Source organism: Mytilus californianus, unplaced genomic scaffold (genome assembly GCF_021869535.1).
Source record: "Mytilus californianus isolate M0D057914Y unplaced genomic scaffold, xbMytCali1.0.p SCAF_4, whole genome shotgun sequence".
Lineage (NCBI taxonomy): Eukaryota > Metazoa > Mollusca > Bivalvia > Mytilida > Mytilidae > Mytilus > Mytilus californianus.
The window spans coordinates 71920250-71943533 of record NW_026262690.1 but is presented as its reverse complement, the minus strand read 5'-3'; the positions used below and the strand labels follow the sequence as shown (position 1 = coordinate 71943533).

Below are 23284 nucleotides of genomic sequence, written 5' to 3'. Positions count from 1 at the left end.
ATTTGCAGACTAAATAATTTTTATGACAATGAGTCGATATTGAAATGTTGTATTCCTTTATTTTACTGGTGATGAAGAAAAATGTCAACTAAGACCCTACATGAATAAGCATTACTAATTAAAAAGAATGACAACTTCATATAACAAGAGGTAGTCTAGCTTCTCCATGTTTATACACTTAATATAGTTTCTTCTCCATAAAGGTATAAAAAGATATGCATAATAAATGAAGAAATAAACAAATCAACTAATAATAAAATAATAAATAAACAGAAAACAAAATATATACATAATAGTTGTTAAAAAATTCGGCTGAAGCCTCATTTATGTTTAGAAAAGAAAATTTCGGAACGATTTGAGGAATTAAGCAGCAGAAACTTCTTGGCAATGCTTAAATTTTATAAATTTGCAATCACTTGGAGTCTTACGTCACTTTGCATATATTTCTTTTCTCACATTTTTTTTCATCACATACAACTGTTCCAGTCCTAGGCAAACTTAAACAAAAAAATCGCGAAGGGATATTCGACGAATAAGTAATATGGAAGTAGAGAAAATGTGTGTGTGTGTTCTTTTTTTTATTTAAACTTATTTCAAAGTGGAACAAATAAGTATATTCAGGGAAGATTTAAAGGGAAGTCATATTTTGATATTTAAATGTTATATTTCTCTCGTTTTCAGTGATCCAACTCAATTTTCTCATTAGCAATTGTCAATAGGGGAAATAACCCTTAAAGCTAAACGAGAGAACATAGTATGCTTGGTCAAATATTTGATTAAATTTATATCAAGGTAAACTTGTACTGCAAAAGATATCAATAAAACAAGAAGTTAAATAGCTGATATTTAGTGTAAATTGATTTTTTAAATGTAGGGGTATACAAATGTTCAGTCAGGGATAGCAATAACCATTCTTTTGCACATTGGACAACTGTGTTTTCTCTCTGCTAACCATGACTTAATACAACTAATATGGAACTCTGAAAGGCAAATGAAATATATTAGATTAGTTCATTTAAATTAAAACCATTTCAGTAAACTATCATAATTTGATTGCTAATTGTTGTGCATAACATATATAACATCACCAGGATCGCCATTTTTAACTGTAAACCCCGTTTGAAATCTTAAACATGCACTAAGTATTCAGTCTTATTAAGTATCTGCAATGTTTTAAATAGCTTAAATATATGCACCATAAGATAAAAATAATGTGTCATTTTGGTGTAAAGGACAAATATAATATCAAATGGGAAGATTTATTGGTACAATGCGGATTATTGAAAAGATAACATCAAAGCCAAAAAATACAGCAGTTATATAGCTTTTATTTAGAGTTTTCAATGTTGTTGTCTTTACACTGTTTGTACTGTAATCTACTCCGACTGACTGTTCGGATTTACACCCTACTCTTAGCGTCGATATCTAATGTCTGAATATTTTTAAGGGTTTAACAAATTTCACGCGCGTCTGGCGTAAAACATTATAAGCCTGATATATCTTTGACGAGATTTATTCATTTATAATTTTTTTTTTTTTTTTTTACAGATACCTGTTGAAGGATAATTTAAAAAAACATATATATATATATATATATACGAAAATGACTTCTAAACTACACAGCTTCCTTAGATTCTTTCTCCGTCTTTCGCTATACCTTTTGTCCTTTTTATGTGTTCAGCTCTTGTAATAAGCTTTGGCTTTTCAAATATTTTGGTATTGGGCATCACTGAAGAGACATTTATTATCGAAATGCACATCTGGTGTAGTACAATTAGTACCGTTAATGTTATTTTACAATATAATTCCCTATGTGTATTGATGTCATAAATGATTTAATTTTTTTTATTTATACCAATACATGGGTCTATCTTGCATAACTTTTTAATACAAGGAACGTACGTGTATGAACGTTAAAATCTATCATTCGGTGTTTCGAAGTGAATAAAATATAGTGTAATATGTGTGTTTTGTTAGCCTTTTGCTACGGTATTCCCGGCCAATAAATATATGGAATATATAACACATTAAACATTGACTTCTAGGACCCATCATTCTTAAGCGACGAAAATGCCTGCACATCTTTGATGAAAAATGGCTTAGGCACAGCAACAGGCAATGACGTCACTTGATCTTTCCCTTCTGTGTAAAAATATTGATCAAGTCTTGTGTTTTCATGCTTCTACTAATAATTACAATATGAAAATAGTTATGTTTAAAAAAAACATACCATGTTTACATGGTAAAATCCATAACTTTTCGTTTTCAACAAACTCCTCTAGACATATAGGGCACGTGTCGTATCGATGACCTGAAAGAAATATCAAGAAACATATTCAGATAGAGGTCTAATGACTTGTAACTTTTGTCTAAATATTGTGATCGATTTAACATACCTCTATTATAAAAAGTTAAGACTATTTTGAAGAATTTGGTATCAAAGTAAAAACTTGATATATGAGTTAGCTGAAGTTGTGAAACCATATTTATTGAAGGCGATAATATCAGTACTTAATGCATTTGAGATTTTGAACATTCGATTTTATATTTGCATGTATAAGAACATAAAGATATTAGGTAATAATTAACATTTCGAAAGTTTTTGTAAATTGAGTATTTATCCAAGAACTGGATGTGAAGGTCATTCCGATGAAAAATTAATTATATTTGAAGAAATCCTTTGTATTGTCTGAACATGAATAGATATCATTGCAAAATTTATCACCAAAATATTATTAGTTACATAGTGTGCTAGTGACCTAATACGGTATATATGGGGTCAGTAAATTACATATGGGGTGAGAGCGAAGCTCGAATCCCCATATGGAATTTACTGACCCCATATATACCGTATTACGTCACTAGCACACTATGTAACGAATTTATCTTACCGACTATCTTAACGTGTGAAATTTAGACTAATGACCTATCAAAATGAGCAAGTCTTCAATACCGTTAGCATTAAGAAACTACTTCCATTGATCCTACAAAAACAGATGCCAACAATAACAACTTGTTAGGTTTAAATGTGTTTTATGAATTTATTTCAATATTCATCAACAATTTCTTCGTCTGTTGAAACTTTTAAGATTTTTTCTCAGTACCGTTTTGTTTTTATAAAGGGACGTAACACCACTACTAACCGTGTATGAAATAAGCCCCGCCTCCCTACAAACCTAACATGGAATATACACGGTCTCCACGCGGACGCTTTTAACCAATCATATTCCTAGAAATGTATAGGAGGTAAGATAAATACGTTTACCCTACATCATATGTTTTTTTCGGGATCCATAGTTTTGACTATGAGCCAGTATAACTCATGAAGTTCGAATAACAATAATATTATACTAAAGTGCCTTGATTTCAACATTAATTACAAGCATTCTGATCATTATCTCTGCTCGCAGGTGGCATGGGGTCATATCCCCTGTCAAGTTTACCAATCAAATTTCATGATTAGATTGATTATTTCACACCATTATAATAATTCCTTTTGTTCAGAAATATGTGTACTGCAATGAATAATTCCGTTTTATTCTTTGAGCTGGTTTGGAGATTTACCCGTTGCAAAGAGATTTTTCTAGTATTTCGATTCAGATTCACCGTTTGCTTTCTTTGGTGGTCATCTATTCAATACAGTTTTCTATTTATGCAATTATTAATAATTACCAAAATGTATATTGCAGTTGCTTATTTGTGAAAGCATCATAACCTCAGATATAAATTATACTTCTTATCTAGACAAAGCACCTGCACAATTTTACGTTTCATATAACACATGCCGATCTCATATCAACGTATAATGTTTATGTTTGACATTGATATGCAATACTTTCTTGCCATACATTTACCTTTCTTAAACTTTGCAGCATGAATTTGAGGAGTACAACGTTTCAACGCCTGTATATTATACAAATGAAGTGGTAAAGGCCTTCTTGTTCTCCTTGCCATCTCCAGGTATCTTTTGACTGACGTTCTTTTTCTATACTAAAACCATTTTAGCATATATACATTAATCAGTTGGTTAAGAAACTCAGCTTGTATATACTTCTTATATATTGATGGTATTCTTTAATGGAATACGTTAGTAATAATATTATAATAATATGATAAGTCATTAGAAGATTTCTGAACAGTATCAATTTAAACAAGACTCGCAAATCAACTACTTTGAGCCTTGTTATGACTCGATTTGGTCTAGACATTTGTCTACTGTTTAAGACCAGATATTAGCACTATATGTTTTGTTTGTTTTTAGTATCCACTAGTATTATCATGTCCTTAATTCCGTCCTTTCAAAATCTAAGTCTTCATGACTATTATGGTTATGCCTGTAATTGAAAAGTGTTTTTATGAATATATATGTGTATAATATTGAGCTAAAGATCGCGTTTGCATTTCGTTTGAGATGATAATTTTTCACAGAACTACGGTCAATGGACTTGTAGTAACGGCGGGGACATTCTACTTCAAAACACATCTCGTTGATGTTTCAATGACGTATACCCCATATTTTATTTTGTTTAAATGCAAACACTATCTACAATATTTGTGTTGAGAGAACACATTTTTCGTACTCTCATAGAGTTCATGGTTATCAAGTCCTGTGCAATATAATAACAAAATTGAACATTTTAATACTGAGCTTTGCTATGCATCATTTCTATTTGGTAATTGCTATAGAAAAGTATTTGCATATAACCTTTATATATGTTTTCAGCTTCTAGAAGGTTTTTTTAGATAAAGTCTGTATGATATACATGCTATTTTGTTAAAAGTAAATTATTGTACTTACATGTATTATACAACAGCAAACTCCCATCAATAGAGGACACAAAAGTAACAATGTAAGACTAAACGCATATCCAATCCAGTAAGTGGAGGTTGTATCATATTCTATTCGTACATCATCACTTATGTATATGAACATATGTTTATTCTTATTACTGTAATGCAAATTCATTAAGTAGATAACCAAATCAGTTTAGTATTATTAACCATATTGTTGCTTTAATACTATAGTAAGTAGTTCAATGATAGTAATCTATGTATTACTGGTAAATTATTAAGTCAGGGATTTCGTTACCATAAATTACTTTAAAATTTTTACACAATTATTTCATAGATACAAAGAATTCGTTTTGTATTTTGCTGTACATGTAGCATTCTTATTTAAAACATGATATTGCACATCAAATTTAAATGCAATCTATGTAAACTCATTGATATTTTTCGATAAACTTATTCTTAAAGGATATCAATTGAACACCGCAGTAAAATCATTGAATACAACTATGGACCTATTCAAGTACACATTAAGGGTGCGCTAAAGTTAAGTGATTCAACTTGCATTTTTTTTTGCATTATAGATTGCACTTTGTAAATACAGCTGACTCACAAACCACGCCTCTTTTGGGGAGATATATAATATTCATAGATATTTTGTTTTGTTTACGTACTGGTTCCCAGACATGATCTCTATGCTTCATCTCATAAAGACATAACTTGGGAATGTAACCAGTATAAATAAACATGAATAGCGGCCAAATTGAATTCCGAGGAAGACCCAGAGTGAAGGGAGGGGTAGTACAGAATTTTAGTATAAGTTTAAACTCTTAGAAGTTCGGGACATATAAATGTTGAAAATATGCCGCACAGCCCTATATTTTGACCTTTGAAAAAAATAGTAGTGCATATGAGTTTTCCATTCTAGGATATATTTTTTTACGAAACTTCATAGAAAATGTGGTACAGTTTAAGCCGTAAAATGAGTTCCTATGGGAAATTGCATTGTTTACAGAAGTGCAACCTATACCGTTATGTTAACATATCCGTGAACATTAAACGGTATCACAACATAAACATACAAGTGAGTAATCTTAAATCCAAATATTGTAAAGAAAATCACTGTAAAAGAGAGGCGATAAATATCAAAGGAATATTCAAACTCAATAAGTAATAAATCGAAGACAAACTGACAACACTATGTCAAACACGATAAACGTCAAATAGACAACAACAATCTACAAAACATACAATTCTTAATGCTGAGCAACATGAACCCTACCAACAACTTGGTGATCTCAGGTGCCCCGGACGTGTACGTAGATCCTGCTCCCAATGCGACACCCGTCATATTACTCTTGTAAGTACAAGTTCTGTGATATGCCTGATTTGGTAATGTTACATTCAAGGAAAAGAGGGCGGGATTGTATTTACGACAATTGGAACAAATCTGTCATCAACTGTGACACAAATATTCCATAACGGTCAATCAACTCGTGATCGTGTCCGTAACGGTTAAGAAGAGGTGACTTTCACTTCACCACTAAAAACCATTGGTTTATTAGCATCTTTGTAAGCAGCAACTTTCTATTAAGTGTTAATAAAAGTATGGATTCTCCTGCAAAATCATGCCTCGATTGGCCACAAAATTCACATTTTCCATCAAATGCAATTGAACAATGAATTTTATTTTCTACTGTAAAAGATGGTTCGTGATGATATTTGCGCAAATGTATGGCTATTTTATCCATTTTCTAAGCAGTTTTCGTATAATTGTACTTTAAAATTTCGTAGTTGCGTAGGAGGAGGAGTCATAAACCGTAGTCGTTAAAACCCTAATTTTGGTAGCTTTGACAATGAGGGTCGGTTGAAAACAAAACTTTACGACAAAAGAGATGCTTTCAGCTTCCCAATTGTGAACTTTCCATTTCTAAGTAGCAACATTCCAGCAGCGCCTGCATACGGAGTATATATCTCCCAGTTGAAACGATATTCAAGAGCTTGCATTTACTATCATGATTTCCTTGATAGAGAGTTGCTGCTCACAATGAAGCTATAAAACCAAGAGTTCCAAGTGGTGAAGTTGAAATCATCCCTTCGTGAGTTGGTCGACCGTTATGGAATATCTGTTTCACAGATGACAAAGGAAATGTTCCAATTGTCGTAACTACAATCCCGGTAACTTTTTCCCGAATGTGACCTACCGTATTAGATTAAACACCGATTTTGTACTCGCATGAGCAACACGACGGATGCCACACGTGGAGCATGATCTGCTTACCGTTTCCGAGCATTCCCCCCGGTTTTTTGGTGGGGTTCGTGTTGCTCAGTTTTTAGTTTTCTATGTTGTGTTTTGTATACTGTTGTGTTTCTGTTGGTCTTTTTTTCTGTTTAAGCCATGGTGTTGTCAGTTTATTTTCAACTTAGTGGTTTAAATGTCCCTTTGATATCTTTCGCTTCACTTTTGGTGTAGTTCGTGTTTCTTAATTTTTGTTCTGTAAAGAGTTTCGTAGAACTATTTTGCCTTTTCGTCGTATCGCCGCAATATAGCCTTTTTGCGCTAATGCGTCGCAAAGCAAACATCAATCAATCAATCAATCTTTTCGTCGTATTATTTTTGGACATGATATTGCCGATTTTTGATTGAGTACCCTATGGGTATCTTCTTTCTTTTTAAATAGAATTTTAATTTAAGAGGATACCAAAATTTAAGGTATCGATTTCCGTGCGCACGACACGTGTTTTTGGAATAATTTTTACCAGATACGTAGAAAACCAAATAAATGGTAGTTATTTACTGTGTACACTACAAGTGTTCTGGAATAATTTTTACCCAATACGCTCCAAATGTAAGGTATCGATTTACCGTGAGCACTACACGTCGTTTGAAATATTTTTGTCCATTTTAAAGAAAATGACGGATATTTCGTAGCGTTTGTGAAATTTATTAACAAATTAAATAAATTGACATCTGTCACACACAAAAAAGACCTAATATTGACCTCTTCTTGCAATTGAATTTTTGGTTTTAATTCTCATTACAACTTTAGTAACTGCATAAAAAGTTACTTTTACAGTTTCAACTTCATAATGTCGAAACGAAAATGAATGACACACTACTTATTACTTCTTCCTTACATCTTTGTGCTTTTTCTACATTTTGATTTACAAGTGAAAATAAAATGTCAACATTAATGTAATGAGTGAAGAAGACACTTAGAATTCGCATGCGAGAAATAAAAAAAAAGAGGTAATAAAAAATAAACAAAGTTAGAATGTCTCAACGTCGAAAGCAAAATAGGAGATGATGGAAAGAATTTGACATTCTATTTTATATCAATAGCAATGAATAGTAAGGCATAGAATTTACAATTACATAAATAATTTTAACGTTTTTCCGTTTGTCTGTCCAGAAATATTAAATGATTGGATATGGTTATACGTACTCTGCTTCGTTTTTGACATCATAGGAGCTTAAAAATTGTCCAGCACTATATCCTACAAGTACTGACGAGATCATAACATCTTCCATTTTTGAATCTGCAATTTAAAAGTGAAGGCAGATTAAAGTCTAACCAAACCTCACTGCAAATATGAAAAAGTTTCAAGATTGAGAAAATATCATTCGTTTGATTCCGGTAACAGTGGGAAATGTCTTTTCTAGAGAGATGTCCTTATGTTTTTCATTTTGATTAAAACATTTATTTGAATAATTGTAGATAAAATATAGTTTGTGTAGATGTTTAAATACATTTTGCAGCTATACTTTTCGTAGTGAAAGTCTAATTGAAATTAACAAACTAGATTAAGATTTATATAATAGTTTTTTATTATCATTATAATCAATATCATTATAATTGACTTAACACAGTATAATATATCAACATAGTTTACCCGTGGTGCCAAGCATTCTCGATAATTGCTCCCCGGAATGAAAATTATTATGCACGATAACTGCATCAAATTTCATACGTTGTGCATCAAGTACCTGGAACAAATTCATTTTTTGTAGCACAAACGTGTAAATATGGGATTTATGTACTTGAAACAGGATAGTATGAGATATAAGTATTTACAAATGAATATGTGTCCATCGGACACCATTCTTTGCTTGCACTATCTCATTTCCATGTTTAGTGAATTGCAAGATCTGGGTCAAAACCTTAATTGGCATAGTTTAGCCCCATTTGGTGGTGTTGCATCTTACAAAGTCTATCCAAATTATTTTTGCAAAGAATTCCGGTCAAGCCGGTGCTAGGGGCCGTCTGAAACTTGCAGTGAGGTTACAGTTTTTTCTGCTCCGTGTTGAAGGCCTCACTGTAACTTTGAGACGAAAAACAGCAATAAAAGCGCTCTTTCTTTGCTTTTTGTGTGCTTTTTTTTCTGTGCATGTACTGATTTTATTTCATGAATGGATACCGTATATCTTTTTTTTCTATTATATATCTTAAAAAGATAACGTTGTAATGAAATATGTACTAAGTTTCAGAATGATTTAATCACAACGTAAACAACATTAAACTTAAGTTTTAACCCAAAAGGGAACGGATAGACATACCAGAAAACATAATGCTCCTCAACACCGTAGACGTTGCATAAAGTAGCCACATAACATAGTGTTATTTCATATTTTGATATTAGATTTAAAACAAGAGTACATAATTTTTATACAAATATTTACTACATTTAATATATGTATTATTCCTTTGATTGAATCTGTACCTTACAGTATAAAAACTGAGAAATAAGTTCGGCTACTGATCATACAATTGTTGTGTCGACCTCATTTAAAACATCGCTGAAGATTGATTTGACTTTAGAATACGTTTTCAATTTTTAATGTTTTGGTTGCATTTAATTTTGTTTTTCTCTTGTAATGACTTTTATAATTTTCTTTTTCTTTTCTCATTCTTTGCTTGAAACTTATAAGCAAATCCAATATTTAGCTTCGACTACTACAGACGAAAAATTATTTTTTTGCATTGCGCATACTGTTGCTTACCATGCTAAGAAATGTGCAACCACGTCTTTCCATCAGAGCAATTATAGTCTCGTTTTCCTTATTTGTCGGACGGTTTGGTTCATAGTCAAGGCATGTTTTGTTAAATTTCGGCTTTAGATAAACAAGCTTCCCCTGAAATTAAAAAGATTGTGAAATTTAAAAGTTTTTCTTGAGAAGTTCAAGAAAATAACTTGCTATTTTTGTTTATTCATAATTTTTTCATAATTTTAGCAAATGATTGCAATTTATTTTAATCAGATTAAATCAATTATTATTCTAAATTGACATTTAATGTTAGTATAATGTCTGGTTATTTCACAAAAATTTGATGTTATGGTTTCGAATCACTGTTGAGTTTATTATATCTATTAAGGTATGCAAAAATGATACAACTATAAGATTATCTTTTGTTTTCTTTAACTATGACTTTAACAAAGCATTATTAAAATACCTTAACACCACTTTTGGGTATACTTGGTCCAAAATCTGCCTTTTTGTCTTTGAATGAATAAACAGTTATTTCACCTTCAATCTGAAATAATGGACACCATGAACATGTACTTATATAAGCTGTTGGAAACCTGCATTCTATATTTATATATAAACTTATACATCCTTGGCTTTAAAATATTTAACTTTGAGCGTTCTTGTTGAAGGTAAACCCAGAAAAGCGCTTCGGACGCATAACATGCATTTTATGTTATTTATTTTCATTTTTAATGAACTTCGATTTACATACTTGGACCGCCCCTATAGTAGCTATTTCTTCCTTTTATGTTTTGTTTTGAATTCCTTGTCTGTTTAGTAGATATATTGGTAAATTTCCGAAAGAATAAAAACTTGATTAACTATTTTTTTTTCAAAAACACAGGCTTGCTGTCTAGATATAACAAAATAAATGCATGGGATGGGATTTATTCACTAGAAGTAAACAACAAAAAACTGTATCGCATTCTCCATTAACCGTTGAAAAGCTGGAATGCTGTTGGAAAGTATTGACTGCGACAGTTTGATAACAAATACCATGATCAATATGTTTTATTTCAGTGCTCAAATGTAAACTGACTAAATCTTAATAATATTCCAATGTCTCCCGCGTTGCACATATTTTATCTGTCCAAGGGCAATAACGAAAACAAATTCTTATGTTTTTCAAACTTTTTATCAATTATATCTTGAAACGTAGGCTTCAGAGCCCTTACAATGCCGTTTTCCATATAATAAATATATTAATGGGCGTTTCTCTTTTAAAAATGGTTGATCGGCATTGATTTTTAATCTTGTCGGATACCTTGCTGATATAAACCTTTGGTTAAAATCTGGCAAGAATTGTACATGTAAGAGCGCTTACAATGCATTATTCCATGTAATTAATATTTCCATGTGGCATTTCTCTTTTAAGAATAGCTGATCGGCACTGATTTTCAAACTTGTCCGAGACATTGCTAATATAAACCTTTGATATAGATTTGATCAAAATCAGGCGAGGATTTTACACATGAGAGCGCTTACAATGCCATTTTCCAAATAATTAATATTTCCAAGAGGCATAACTTTTTAAAAAATATTTGACTTTTGAACTTTTCGATAAAAATCTGGCAAGAATTGAACACGTGAGAGCGCTTACAAGACCGGACGGACAGACGCATGGACACACGGACGCACGGACAGACAGATGACCGTGTTTCTATGTCTCCTACAACGCGTCGCATGGGGGATAAAAAGGCGGTAATCCCAGAACAAGGACAAATCTACTTCTTAGTAGGAGAATATTTGGTTATTCAAAAGTGTCATTCAAAAATGAGCCGTTGAAGTATGTCTGTCTTCTTACAGAAAGATATATGGAACGACAAAACCAATGAATTTTATAGTTTAGTTGATAAGCTAAAAATATGTGAGAGATTTGTTGGAGAAAACAATTGTATATCCAAAATTTCGTGAATTAAAAGATCGATACCAGCCGGTTTTATAAAATTTAGAAAAAACTAACACAAACATGAATTTAATATAACGACAATTAGAAAATATACTCTTTCAGAATAAATGTACATATTAAATAGAAATGATGAAAGACTGAAACCTTTAGAACTAAAATCTCACAACATTTGATAAGGACAACATTGAAAATGTTTAAGCAGAATTTCAATACGTTTATTATTATATGTACGGAAAGTAGACCTCAAAATATGTGAATGTCAAATAAAAGTCATCTGTACCAAATGGTAAATAAAACGAAATATTTATAAATATATAGCATATCTTTTTAGCTGTAATACAACAAAATTAATCATCAGATGAATAATAAAATCCTAAATAATGATTTTGCTTAATAATAGTGGTCAATCGAAACAATATTTATGAAAATCTTATTTTCATTTTTCCAAAATAGACGAAAAATGGAAAGAACAAACAAAATAAAATCTTACGGGATAATCTTGTCATCTGTGGATATTTTGAATCTGTAGAAATCAAACATGAGAAATAATCTGAATATCTGTGCTTAGTTACAAATTTAATGATACAATAGACAAGGTAAACAGTTCTTAATTGGATGCACTTGAATTGCTTATAATTAACTAAGGATGCAATTTATAGAACTATCTTTTATCTCGAAAGTCCGTGTTTCATATAGTTTATGTTATTATTATTTAATGTGGGTTAGATTTTTTTCTGTAGTAAAGACTGAGTCGATTTTGTTTCGTTTTAAGCGAACAAAGTAGACTATTTAGCCTCCTTCTCGGGCAAATAAGCTTAATTATAAGTTTGCAGTATTGGGAACTGTAAACAGGAACATTTTGAAATAAAACAAGTATCTTTGTTTAAAAAACATAGTTAAAAAAAACACAAGTAACACAGCACATGCAATCGGGCGTGATTTGCTTACTCCTCGGGCACATGACTCCATTCTAAAGTGTTCAGTGAAGTTTGTGTCCTCAAACCTAAATTTTAATACTAGTACATGTGTACGTCAAAAGTCAATCTTGTAAAAATTACACTATTTCAGTTCGAAATAGAGAATACATATGCAAAATATAAAAGTTCTGAAACGATAGAAAAAACACAGCATCCACAGAATTACTTTCGAAAGATGGGTTAATGTTATTACTATGAAGGCCATTATTTATTTTTGTTCGAATTTTGTTTTGAGACCCCTCAGTGAAACACTGAACTTTAACTATATGAATATCTTAACCTGAATTTGAACAGGATGTTGCATTTTTATTGACAAAATACCTCCAATTTTATAAACACATTAATGTTCGATAAAAAATAATGTAATAAATAATGAATAAATAGTACTTACTACATTTACATCGGCAGTAACACTGATAATCAATTTAATAAAAATTACAGTATGAAGTACTGTAACCATGATTTCAGGTGGGCATTGTTTGTTCTTAGTTTACAGTTTTATGCACATCAAGTTCTGTGAACGAAAATTTAATTGATAATTCAGTTAGGTCTAAGTACAGTTAAAAGTTACAAGCTTGGCATGAGCTAGAAAATTATATGTGACTGCTTATCCTTCCGTAGCTTTTTCACCTTTGGTTTAGGGTTATGTTCTATGTTGTTATTCTTTTCGTCTTTTCTTTAGTCTTCTTGCTTTGCCTTTAGATTTTATTTGTGTATCTTCATAGTTTTTGAAATATTTTAAGTGTGGGAATGAACATCAGTTGAATAAAACTGTCTGGAAGGCAATTCATTTAGTTTTAAGATTACCGGACGAATGGAACTGGCCAAGCCAAGACGTTTTACAAACCTCTTTCGGTTTTACAACACTTAACATAATTTACCAAATTAAAAAGTACTAAGAACTAAGAGAAACGAAAAAATAGCATTCAACAACGTTTGATGTAAATATCTTAGAAGGTATATCAAATCTGTAATTTAGTGGTCATGAGCGTTAGACTTCAAAAACATTTTTTAATTCTTGGTTTCGATATTTGATAAAGTTGCTGATAAAAATGTTTCTTTTTATCATTTTCAATATTAAGATATCAATTCTTCTATTATTTCAATGTAAGATTAAAGGTGGTAAAAAATGCGTCTGGCGTGCATAATTTTATTCCTGGTATTTATGATGAGTTTATTTATAACCACTGGGTCGTTGCCACTGCTGGTGGAGGTTTCCTCCCCGATAGTAGTCAGCACTTCTGTGTTGTCATCAATTATCATTGGTCATGATAATAAATTCATCATTTACAAACTTTTTTTAAATACTTAGAATTTTGTACCACAGGAATAGATTACCTCACCTGTATTTGGTAAAACCGTTCAGACTTTTAAGGTCCTTAGTGCTCTTCAACTTTGTACTGTACTTGATTCGAGCGTCACTGATGAGTCTTTTGTAAACGAGATGCGCGTCTGACGTGCACAATTGTAGTTATTGTACCTATGATGAGTTTATTAAGTCATCAGATCACTAAATGTGTATTTTTCATCGAAGTTATGTTCACCGTACCGGCTACTTTTGTTTGGTGTTAGTCGCCATGTAGTACAGAATTTGTTTCAAGCACAGCCATTGCGACCAGTAATTATTTATTATTATTATTCAATTTGTGCATATGTCAATAAATGCGGTAAATTTTAATCAAATTGATTGAGTATGTAAAAATTAGAAGAAAGTGTGGATGTAAGAGAACAATGAAAAGATTGAAATTGTCGATAGTTTCGAAATGAATATATAATTATATTGTCGTTAACATGAATACAGTGGATAGGTCCTTCAATCAAAATAAACTAATTACTGTTACTGTACTAATTATCACACGTTTTATTTTATTCTTATATGGTATCACATTTATTAAAGATATTTCCCTTGATAACCTGATTCTAAGACATAAAACTGACTTAATTTTTATTAATATAGATTTTGCGTTAAATGCAAAGAAAAATTTACGGTTTCTGCTGCTTTTGTCAGGTGACAGTCACTAGATATACTTTAGATCTTGGCAAATAATTTCTGCTCCGTACGTACGTGCCCAAATGTTTTACAATTGTTGAATCAGTAGACGATTGAAATAATTTGCGCGTATTTGAAATATTTTAACAAACTACTTTATGAAAAGCATGTTTTAAAACGAAAATTACTCACGTACAAAGCAATGTTTTTTCCATAAAAAGTGTATTTAAAAGGTGTAAGTTAACATTTTAGGTAGTTATATCCGGATGTCAACTGAATTAAGGACGAACGAAAATAAATTGCACAAATAATTATTGATCACTCCGATTATTTAGTCGATAGAAAAAAAAATCTAAAAATTAAAGGTGTAATGTTATACAAGTATAGTATGATTAGGAGTTTCAGACTTTGCATTAAGTCAAATTTAATAATTACAAAATTCGTTCATGAATTCTTTTTGATTGACTAAAATCAACGACAACTTACCTGGTGGAGTATGTCTTCTAGACAAACATACGATGCTTATAAGTACATACCTTTTATGTTTTCGTTAAATGTTTCTTATGCTCTATTGCTTTTTTGTGTATTTGTTTGACTTTACTTATTAAATTATTACTATCATGAAATAATTTTTTAAATTTACTATTTCATATATTTTAAATGATGCATTTATCTTTATATGAAAATACGTAATGAAATCAATTTTATATTTAACAAAATGACAAAAGACGCTAAAAATAAAGTTTATAAACTGCAAATAGAAATGTATTTACCGTTTACTTTTTTTCAAAGATATCTGGTCAGATTACTCTTATGGAAACATCTGGAGATTATCTGTTATAGTACTGACGAAATACATGTATAAACGATGGAAAGTTGATTTTAACCTTTACAGCGAAAAAGCTTTCCATTTGTATGTCAGTCATTTCTTTTTTGAAATAACTATAAATTGTAAAGTCAAAGTCTCGTTGGGTATCAAAACATCTCACTTGGCCAAATCCGCAATATTTTCATGATAGTGTATTGCTTATTGCTAGCTTGACTATGAATGCGCCCTTTTGTTAATCGTCATCCATAAGAATTAATATAGACCAAAAACAGAATATTTTTACAAAAAACTTGTTTTAACAATACATTACATAAATATGTTCTTGTAAATACTGAAAGCACAGAAATGGTGTATTAGATACTTAATCTGTGACAATAAGTTAAAAGTTTCTGTTAGATAATTAAAAGCTGTAACGTTGGATGTACAAGGTTTTAGCTTTATGTATTCACTGTTCGTACACGCCTTTTCTGGTTGCTTTGGATTTTCATCTTTGTATATTGTCCTTTTTATACAGTGTGTTATGTGTCTTCTTTTTGTTACTCGCCTTAATTTAAATCACATTGGCATGTTCATCTTTATCTTTTCGGGTTTGCAAGTCATACAGGTAAGAGGTTTTACTGGCTATAAAACCAGGATTAATCCACCATTTTCTACATAAGGAATATGACAGTTGCTTTCCATTCGTTTGATGTGTTTGAGCTTTTGACTTTGCCATTTGGTAAGGGACTTTACGTTTTGAATTTTCCTTGAGTTCGGTATTTTTGTTATTTTACTTTTAACACGGATTCACATGAATTCAGCTCATTACCATAATCATGCAGAGTACAGTGAACATTTCTTACTTTTCAACAAATAACAATTAAATTCATAATGCTTGATAATTTGATAAAATAAGGCAACAGTAGTTTCAAACCTTCATCCTTATCTGAAACACAAGTGTAACATCACAACATAGAAAGACACACTATAGAATATCAATTGAAATGGCTTGACTCAATCAAAAGATATATTAACACCAGTGAACATACACTGAACAAATAAATTTGATCAATGATACAATGTAAATACAAAATGAATAAATTAAGGGAAGAATAATTAAAGTAACATGTTATACCGCTGTGAAATGTTAAACAATTTAAGAAAAACAATATGCTGGAACAAAAATATCAGCCATTTGCAATTACTTTAAACACAGGTAAATGAAAATAATTTTGTTGTTAGGTATACGTGTACAGTTCAAATGGAGAAAGGAAACATTTTTACAAAATAAATAATTTTATGTTCATAGTACGAAGAAGTGAAAATTTATAGTAATACCAAACACTTATCAAAGCTGGTATATAGATCAGATATAACCCTGAATAAGTAAACATTAAATAACAAGAAAGCATAACATTTAGTATAACAGGTAAATAAACAAGAAAGTACGATTTGAGAGTACTCGCAGTTACTGACAGCTAGTTAAAAGCCAAAACAATTAATAATAAAAAATCATGCATTAGAGACTAAAATCAACTAAAACACATCCCAGGGATTTAGTATTTTAACGTCATGGACAGTCAAAGAAGACATGACTTGTGCAATGCCAAAAATAAATGTATCGACAGGCAGTAGGATAGTTAGGATTTAACCTCTTTATAGATCAAAATGAACGTGTGTCTTTATACAACCCGTTTGAAAAGAATACAAATTTAGTTATGTTTTATTTGCTGATGACAAAATCGATATTAGTGCCAATGTAAACTAAATTCAAAGATCTAATTACAACATTGGTAAGATAACCTTTACTAATAAGTTTGTTTAAAGGTTCGATGAGTTTACACGGATCACATAGTGATTTCCGCGCTTTAAGTGCAATATTACCGTAAAATTTAGGATGCGAAATACCGTTTTTAATCAGTTTTTTACAGGAACAGCCTAGTTTACTAATCAAATCTTTGTATCTATGAAAGAATTTAATAAAAGTTTTACGTATTTTATGGTAACGAAATCCCTGACTTAATAATTTACCAGTAATGCATTGATTACGTTCATTAAAATCTATGACATCACTACACACACGGGCATAACGAACGAGTTGGGATATATAAACACCGTATGATGGAGCTAAAGGAACATCGTCGTCTAAAAACGGAAAATTAACAATAGGGAATGAAAAGTCGTCTCTTTTGTCGTAAATTTTAGTATGGAGTTTTCCTTTAGAGATTGAAATGTCCAAATCTAGAAAAGGACAACTTCTGCTGTTTATGTTAGATTTAGTTAAAGTAAGTTCGTTTGGGTAAATTTCGGTAGTATATTTAGAGAACTCTGGGTTATTTAACGAAAAAATATCATCCAGATAACGGAAGGTATTGTTGAATATATCAACCAGATGTAACAATGACGTGTCTTTACTGAGTTTGGTCATAAACTGAGATTCATAGCAATACAGGAATAAATCTGCTATTAAAGGGGCGCAGTTAGTGCCCATAGGAATACCTACTACTTGTCGATACACTTTATCGCAGAAACGTACATAAATGTTGTCCAGGAGAAAATTTACAGTTCAATCATATCTTCACATTTCCAGTAAGTGTATCTAGCATACTTTCCTTTTTCGTTACAGAAAAAGGCTTTAAACGAGTTACAGCAAATAAATTTGCAATGAGATTTTTCAAAAGACCATTTAATTAAATATGAAAACTTTTTCTTGATAAGATTGTGTGGAAGTGTAGTATAGAGAGTAGAAAAAGCATAACTGTCAACAGAATTAAAAGGACCATCAAAAGCATGTATTTTATCTAAAACCTCTAAAGAATTTTTAACACTCCGAAAATAATTAATACCATTATTTTCATAAGCTTTATTACAAAAGTTAATAACAAGTTCTCTGATAGTAGTAAGGGAGGTAGTATGAAACGGAGTTTAAATGGTTTTTTGTGCAATTTAGGTAACCAGTACATAGTAGGGACTTTCAAATGTTCGGAAGAGGCTTTAAGCTGGGTAGTGGCAGTGATATGCTTGTTTACAATTTGACTCTGTGGAGCGTACGGACCTGAATGTAGAAGAATTTATAATTTCGTTTTAGACAACTTCCGTGTAGTATATGCGTCACACCACCACTACATTATTTGCTGTTTTGTCTGCCGGTACGAACACAAACTGCTTTGCGAGTACTTGGAGTTTATTTTATATTCTAGAAATGGGAATATCATGGACCCTATTACTAATTTCAGAATTGTTTTCAAAATGAGATATACGAATATTAACAGTATTCATAATTTTATTCAAATAACTGTCTGATTTTTCACGTTTACACCAACTTTTACAGTAGACAGACAGAGAGTCTTTAATGACCTGACGACACTGTTTCCAATCTATTTTAGATTGAGGACGATTTTTCGGTCCTTTCTTAAGAAACGTTATGACCTCACGGTCTTCGACGATGTAGAGGTCTCCTGTAAGGACATGACCATAGGGAACATATCTAAAACTAGATGTTTCACAGTCTCAAGTGAAAGGAACATTATTTTCTATATTGACGTCTGATGTAATTGACATAAAATTAAAAATCAAACTTTTGCTGGTTTTTTTTTAAAGAATACGAAATAATAGGTGGTTCTATATTATCAAAATATGGAGGTATTTGGCTTTGGATGGTAGAGTCATTGAATATACTAGATAAGTTAATAAAATCAATACCTCTATTTATATATTTTGATTAATGCCGTTTATGGTTTTCAGGTTTATCGATACTAGGAAACAGCCTATGGTGACAAAAGGCTGTAAAAATACGGGTGTATTCATACATTGGGCTAAAAAAAGAAATTTTATCACACTCCAGAAAAATAGCATAAAATTTACTTATTGGTATCTGACCCAGTTTGCATAATACTTGATGTCTGCCATTATTTTTTATTATAGATATCATATCAGCAAGTGTATAATTTATACGATGTTTAATACGTTGATTACGGTTTTTGCGTTTGCCATGAGACCTTTTATTTCTAAGTCGTTTATTGACAATATCAATGACATCGATTGAAGTTTTAGTTATGTTCCCCTGTCCTAATATTTTGTCATTAAGACCGATTGGATAAACTGTTTGAAGACCTTTTATCCAAAATAATTTGCGAACTTCACGTGATTTTTCAAATTGCTTGTGTAATTCTCTTTGTTGTTTCTGAACGGTTTCAAGTGGTTGGAATTTTATAAATTTTAGATTGTGATTATGTCTTAAAGAATTTTTCTGAAAATAAATCGATTCGAATAATAATACAGAAAATTCAGATGGTACTTAAATATATAACACTCTGTTTAAGGTGGTCAAAGCTTCAGATGAGCTGCTAAATTCATTATGATTATACAGTTTGCCTTTCCGTCTGACCTGTTGAAGAGCTCCACTCAATTCAATGCAATTGAACGCTTTCTGGAATTCGAAAAAATAATAAAAATATTATAAATCTACCATAACATCCTTCTGATGTTCATAAGACATTAGTCAGTTGGACTTAAGAGTTTGGATGTCCCTTTGGTATATCTTTCGTATCTCTTTTGGACATCAGTTTTTAATTATTTTTTTTTTATTTTGTCTTGCTTATTATTTGCATTAGGGCTTCATAATTATTTCATTTAGTGAAAAACTTCAGAAACTGCCCAAATAGCTTCATTTTGATATCTTGTCATTAATATTTAGAAATGAGCAAGAGTTTAACCCAAAACGATATTTTGCTACAAAAGTATTTTACAAAGATGTAAATGTGTGTTAAATAATTTTTTGAGTAGAGCTCATGATCGCATATATTTTTAACAAAAGGCATGCGTAAAATTGTCATATGTGAACATTTCTAAATGTTGTAGACGTCATAGTGACATCACAAGTGACTTTTTTGCACTAAAGCTTCCATATCAATGCATTTATTATAAAATTAACATTATTCTTAAAGGCTTGTTAAGTTTACTATTTTCCAATTTCATTTCCATATAAGTGTTCTAACTATACCGCATTTTTCAAATTCAAACTTGGTTTCTTCTCTTATTTTTTAACACAATTTACACTGTGTGTATCATTTCATGCGATGTTGTCAATTGATTGTAAACTGTACTCTGATATGATGCACCTTTTTTTCCTAACGATTTACCAAGCACGTGTCTGTCTGGGATACATTCAGAATCTATATCACAGATTTAAATCACCCAAGAGGATAGCTGCTCTGCATGCCTGTGATATGTGTTAATATGTTCTGTATCTGCTTACATACTTACCACACTATATTGACATAAACTATCATAACGAAAACTGTGGACTGGACTCATCATATTGGCAATCATACAACATCTTCTTATTTTCATATTGTCATTATATATATCAGATCCTAATTCATCTTATCAGAATTATATCAGACGCCATACTGACAATCGCAAATTCAAGAACTAGGAAAAATTATCAACTCATTCACTGGACGTTTCCTCGAGGATATCACGAGCCTGTAGTCAGCACTTTTGAGTTGACATTATATATTAGTGCTATGGTCATTTTCAGTTAATTTTCTATTTATGAAATTTTTAATTATTCGAAAAACATTTTTCAACACCCATAAATGGAGGGCATTAGCCGTATTTGATTAGGCTTTCTCAACTGATGAGTCTTATTTGGCCAAATCATGCGTCTGGAGTAACTGATTATAAGCTTGGATATCTTTGTTTTTTACAATCACTGGGTCGATGCGACAGCTGGTGTAAATTTTGCCTTTGAGGGTATAACCATCCATGAAAGTAGCATGAAATAACAATACTATGTTCATTTTCAGTATATTTTCTGTTTATGATTTGCTTTTGATTATTCGAAACACTAAGGTTATTCTACGCCAGACATAGATGTCATTAGCCGCGTAATTTGCTCAACTTATCGGATGTTTTTGTTTTCCAATGCTCTTCATACTTTCTATTTTTTTACCTTTCTAACTGTTTTGATTCAAGCATATCCCAAGAGTCTTTCGTAGACGAAACGCGCGTCTGGCTTAACAAACATTAGCCTTTTATATTTGATGAGTTTTCACAACCACTGGGTCGATGCCACTGCTGGTGGACTTTTTATCCCCAATAGTATCACCAGCTCAGTAGTTAGTACTAATGTGTTGACATGAAATATCAATGATACGGTAATTTTAAGTAAATTGTTTGTTAACAATTGTTTTTTAAATGACCGTATTTGTTTTTACTTTCTCTTTCTTTTCTCCTTCTACAATAATAAAATAAGTAAATTCAATTATGCCTTGCATTGCATAATTGAATTTACTTTTTTTTTTTATTGTAGGTTGAGTAACATGTCAACAGGCCGCGCATGCTACATAAATATAACCAACAGTTAGTTTGATGAACTACTGAAAATATAAAGAAAAAGAAAAATCCCACCAAAAGTGGAGGCAAACTTACGTGCTCCAAAATAATAAACAAGTTCCTGCCTAATTTGTGACGCCCGTCGTTGTGCTAATGGCAGACGTCTATTTTCATTGGACTAGTACACAGTTTTATTTAGGGGCCACCTGAGGACTACCTCCGGGTGCGAGATTTTCTCGCTGCGTTGAAGACCCATTGTTGGCCTTCGGCTGTTGTGTGCTCTTTGGTCGGGTTGTTGTCTCTTTGACAAATTACCCATTTCCATTCTCAATTTTACATATTATGTGTGTGCACTATTGTTGTCTGAATATATGCAGCAAATTTATTGCCCCTTCCTTTTAATTACTATTATGCATAACAACTCAATTAGTTTTTTTATAACAACACATTAAGTTATTTCATTTTAATATAAACATTGGGGTAATCTACTCTATGTAGAGTTGTGTAGACTTGTTCATCTTTTTTTTTTGCAATGACGTTCTCAGTTTTTCTTCGACGTTTGAGTTTTGTATGTCCCTTTGACATCTTCTGACTCTTTGTTAACAGCTACATTTGAAATCGTGATATCAAAACTATTTGCGAATAAAAGGAGATATGTTGTAAACGACAATGAGACCAAAACACAACGACAAAAATAATCAAAAGACATCTGGAACGTACAGTCTTCAATAACAGACAGTTGTGTACACAGTATGTCAAGCTATACAACGTCCCGATTCTTAAAAATATGTGAATAAATTAAACAGAAACAATCAAAGATATGCTATCAACAGCTATAACATAAAAATGATTCATGCTTACAATTAATCACTCTTAACACACACTTCATAATTAGTATATTATGTTTCTCAGCCAAGCACGCATCATTTCGTAGTCAGAATTGTAATATATTTGTGCTAACAACCATCAATCAATCAATCTGTACAATTTTTTTAAAGTATTTTTGTTTCAAATTTAACATCTGAAATCAATCAACGTACCTTGAACTGCAAATAGCGTATGAACTGTGAAACAAATAAAAGCTACAACAACTAATCTCATTGTTATTTCTATGACAATATGATCTCACCTATTTATGGTCTTATCTACTCGTATGTGACCTAGAAGTTAACCTTTGTGTCATACGGTCAATCTGCAAAAACTAGAAAACAATTTTAAATACAAATAACACAAACTTGGTATGTTCGAAATCCTCACATGCCTTACCAAGGAGGAAAACAATGACGATGTCAATCTTTAATTCTTTCTAAAGATCTCTAAACAACAAAAAGTAAAATAAAAAAAATACCGAACTCCATGGAAAATTTAAATCGAAAAGTCCCTTATCAAATGGTAAAATGAAAAACTCAAACACATCAAAAGAATGGAAAACACTATTGTGAGA

At 31.3% G+C, this 23284-nt stretch overlaps 1 protein-coding gene across 1 annotated transcript; it reads right to left on the bottom strand.

The window, feature by feature from the left end:
- Positions 1-39: 39 nt before the first annotated feature.
- Positions 40-15201, bottom strand: LOC127738454 (E3 ubiquitin-protein ligase Godzilla-like). Its single transcript, XM_052249713.1, has 9 exons — positions 15180-15201; positions 10242-10322; positions 9791-9922; positions 8683-8776; positions 8235-8328; positions 4799-4949; positions 3855-3990; positions 2231-2311; positions 40-980 (listed from the first exon to the last, which is right to left on the bottom strand). The coding sequence occupies exons 3-9, from the start codon at positions 9821-9823 to the stop codon at positions 889-891; spliced, it is 681 nt and encodes a 226-aa protein (XP_052105673.1). The 5' UTR covers positions 9824-9922; positions 10242-10322; positions 15180-15201; the 3' UTR covers positions 40-888.
- Positions 15202-23284: the final 8083 nt, after the last annotated feature.

Excerpts from the sequence above, each read along its gene's own strand:
- LOC127738454 (XM_052249713.1), bottom strand. The coding sequence starts at position 9,823 with ATGGAAAGACGTGGTTGCACATTTCTTAGCATG. Across the intron at positions 3,991-4,798 it reads TTTGCTGTTGTATAATACAT|TATAGAAAAAGAACGTCAGT; the intron begins GTAAGTACAATA and ends AAATGGTTTTAG. Across the intron at positions 2,312-3,854 it reads TGCTGCAAAGTTTAAGAAAG|GTCATCGATACGACACGTGC; the intron begins GTAAATGTATGG and ends TATTTCTTTCAG.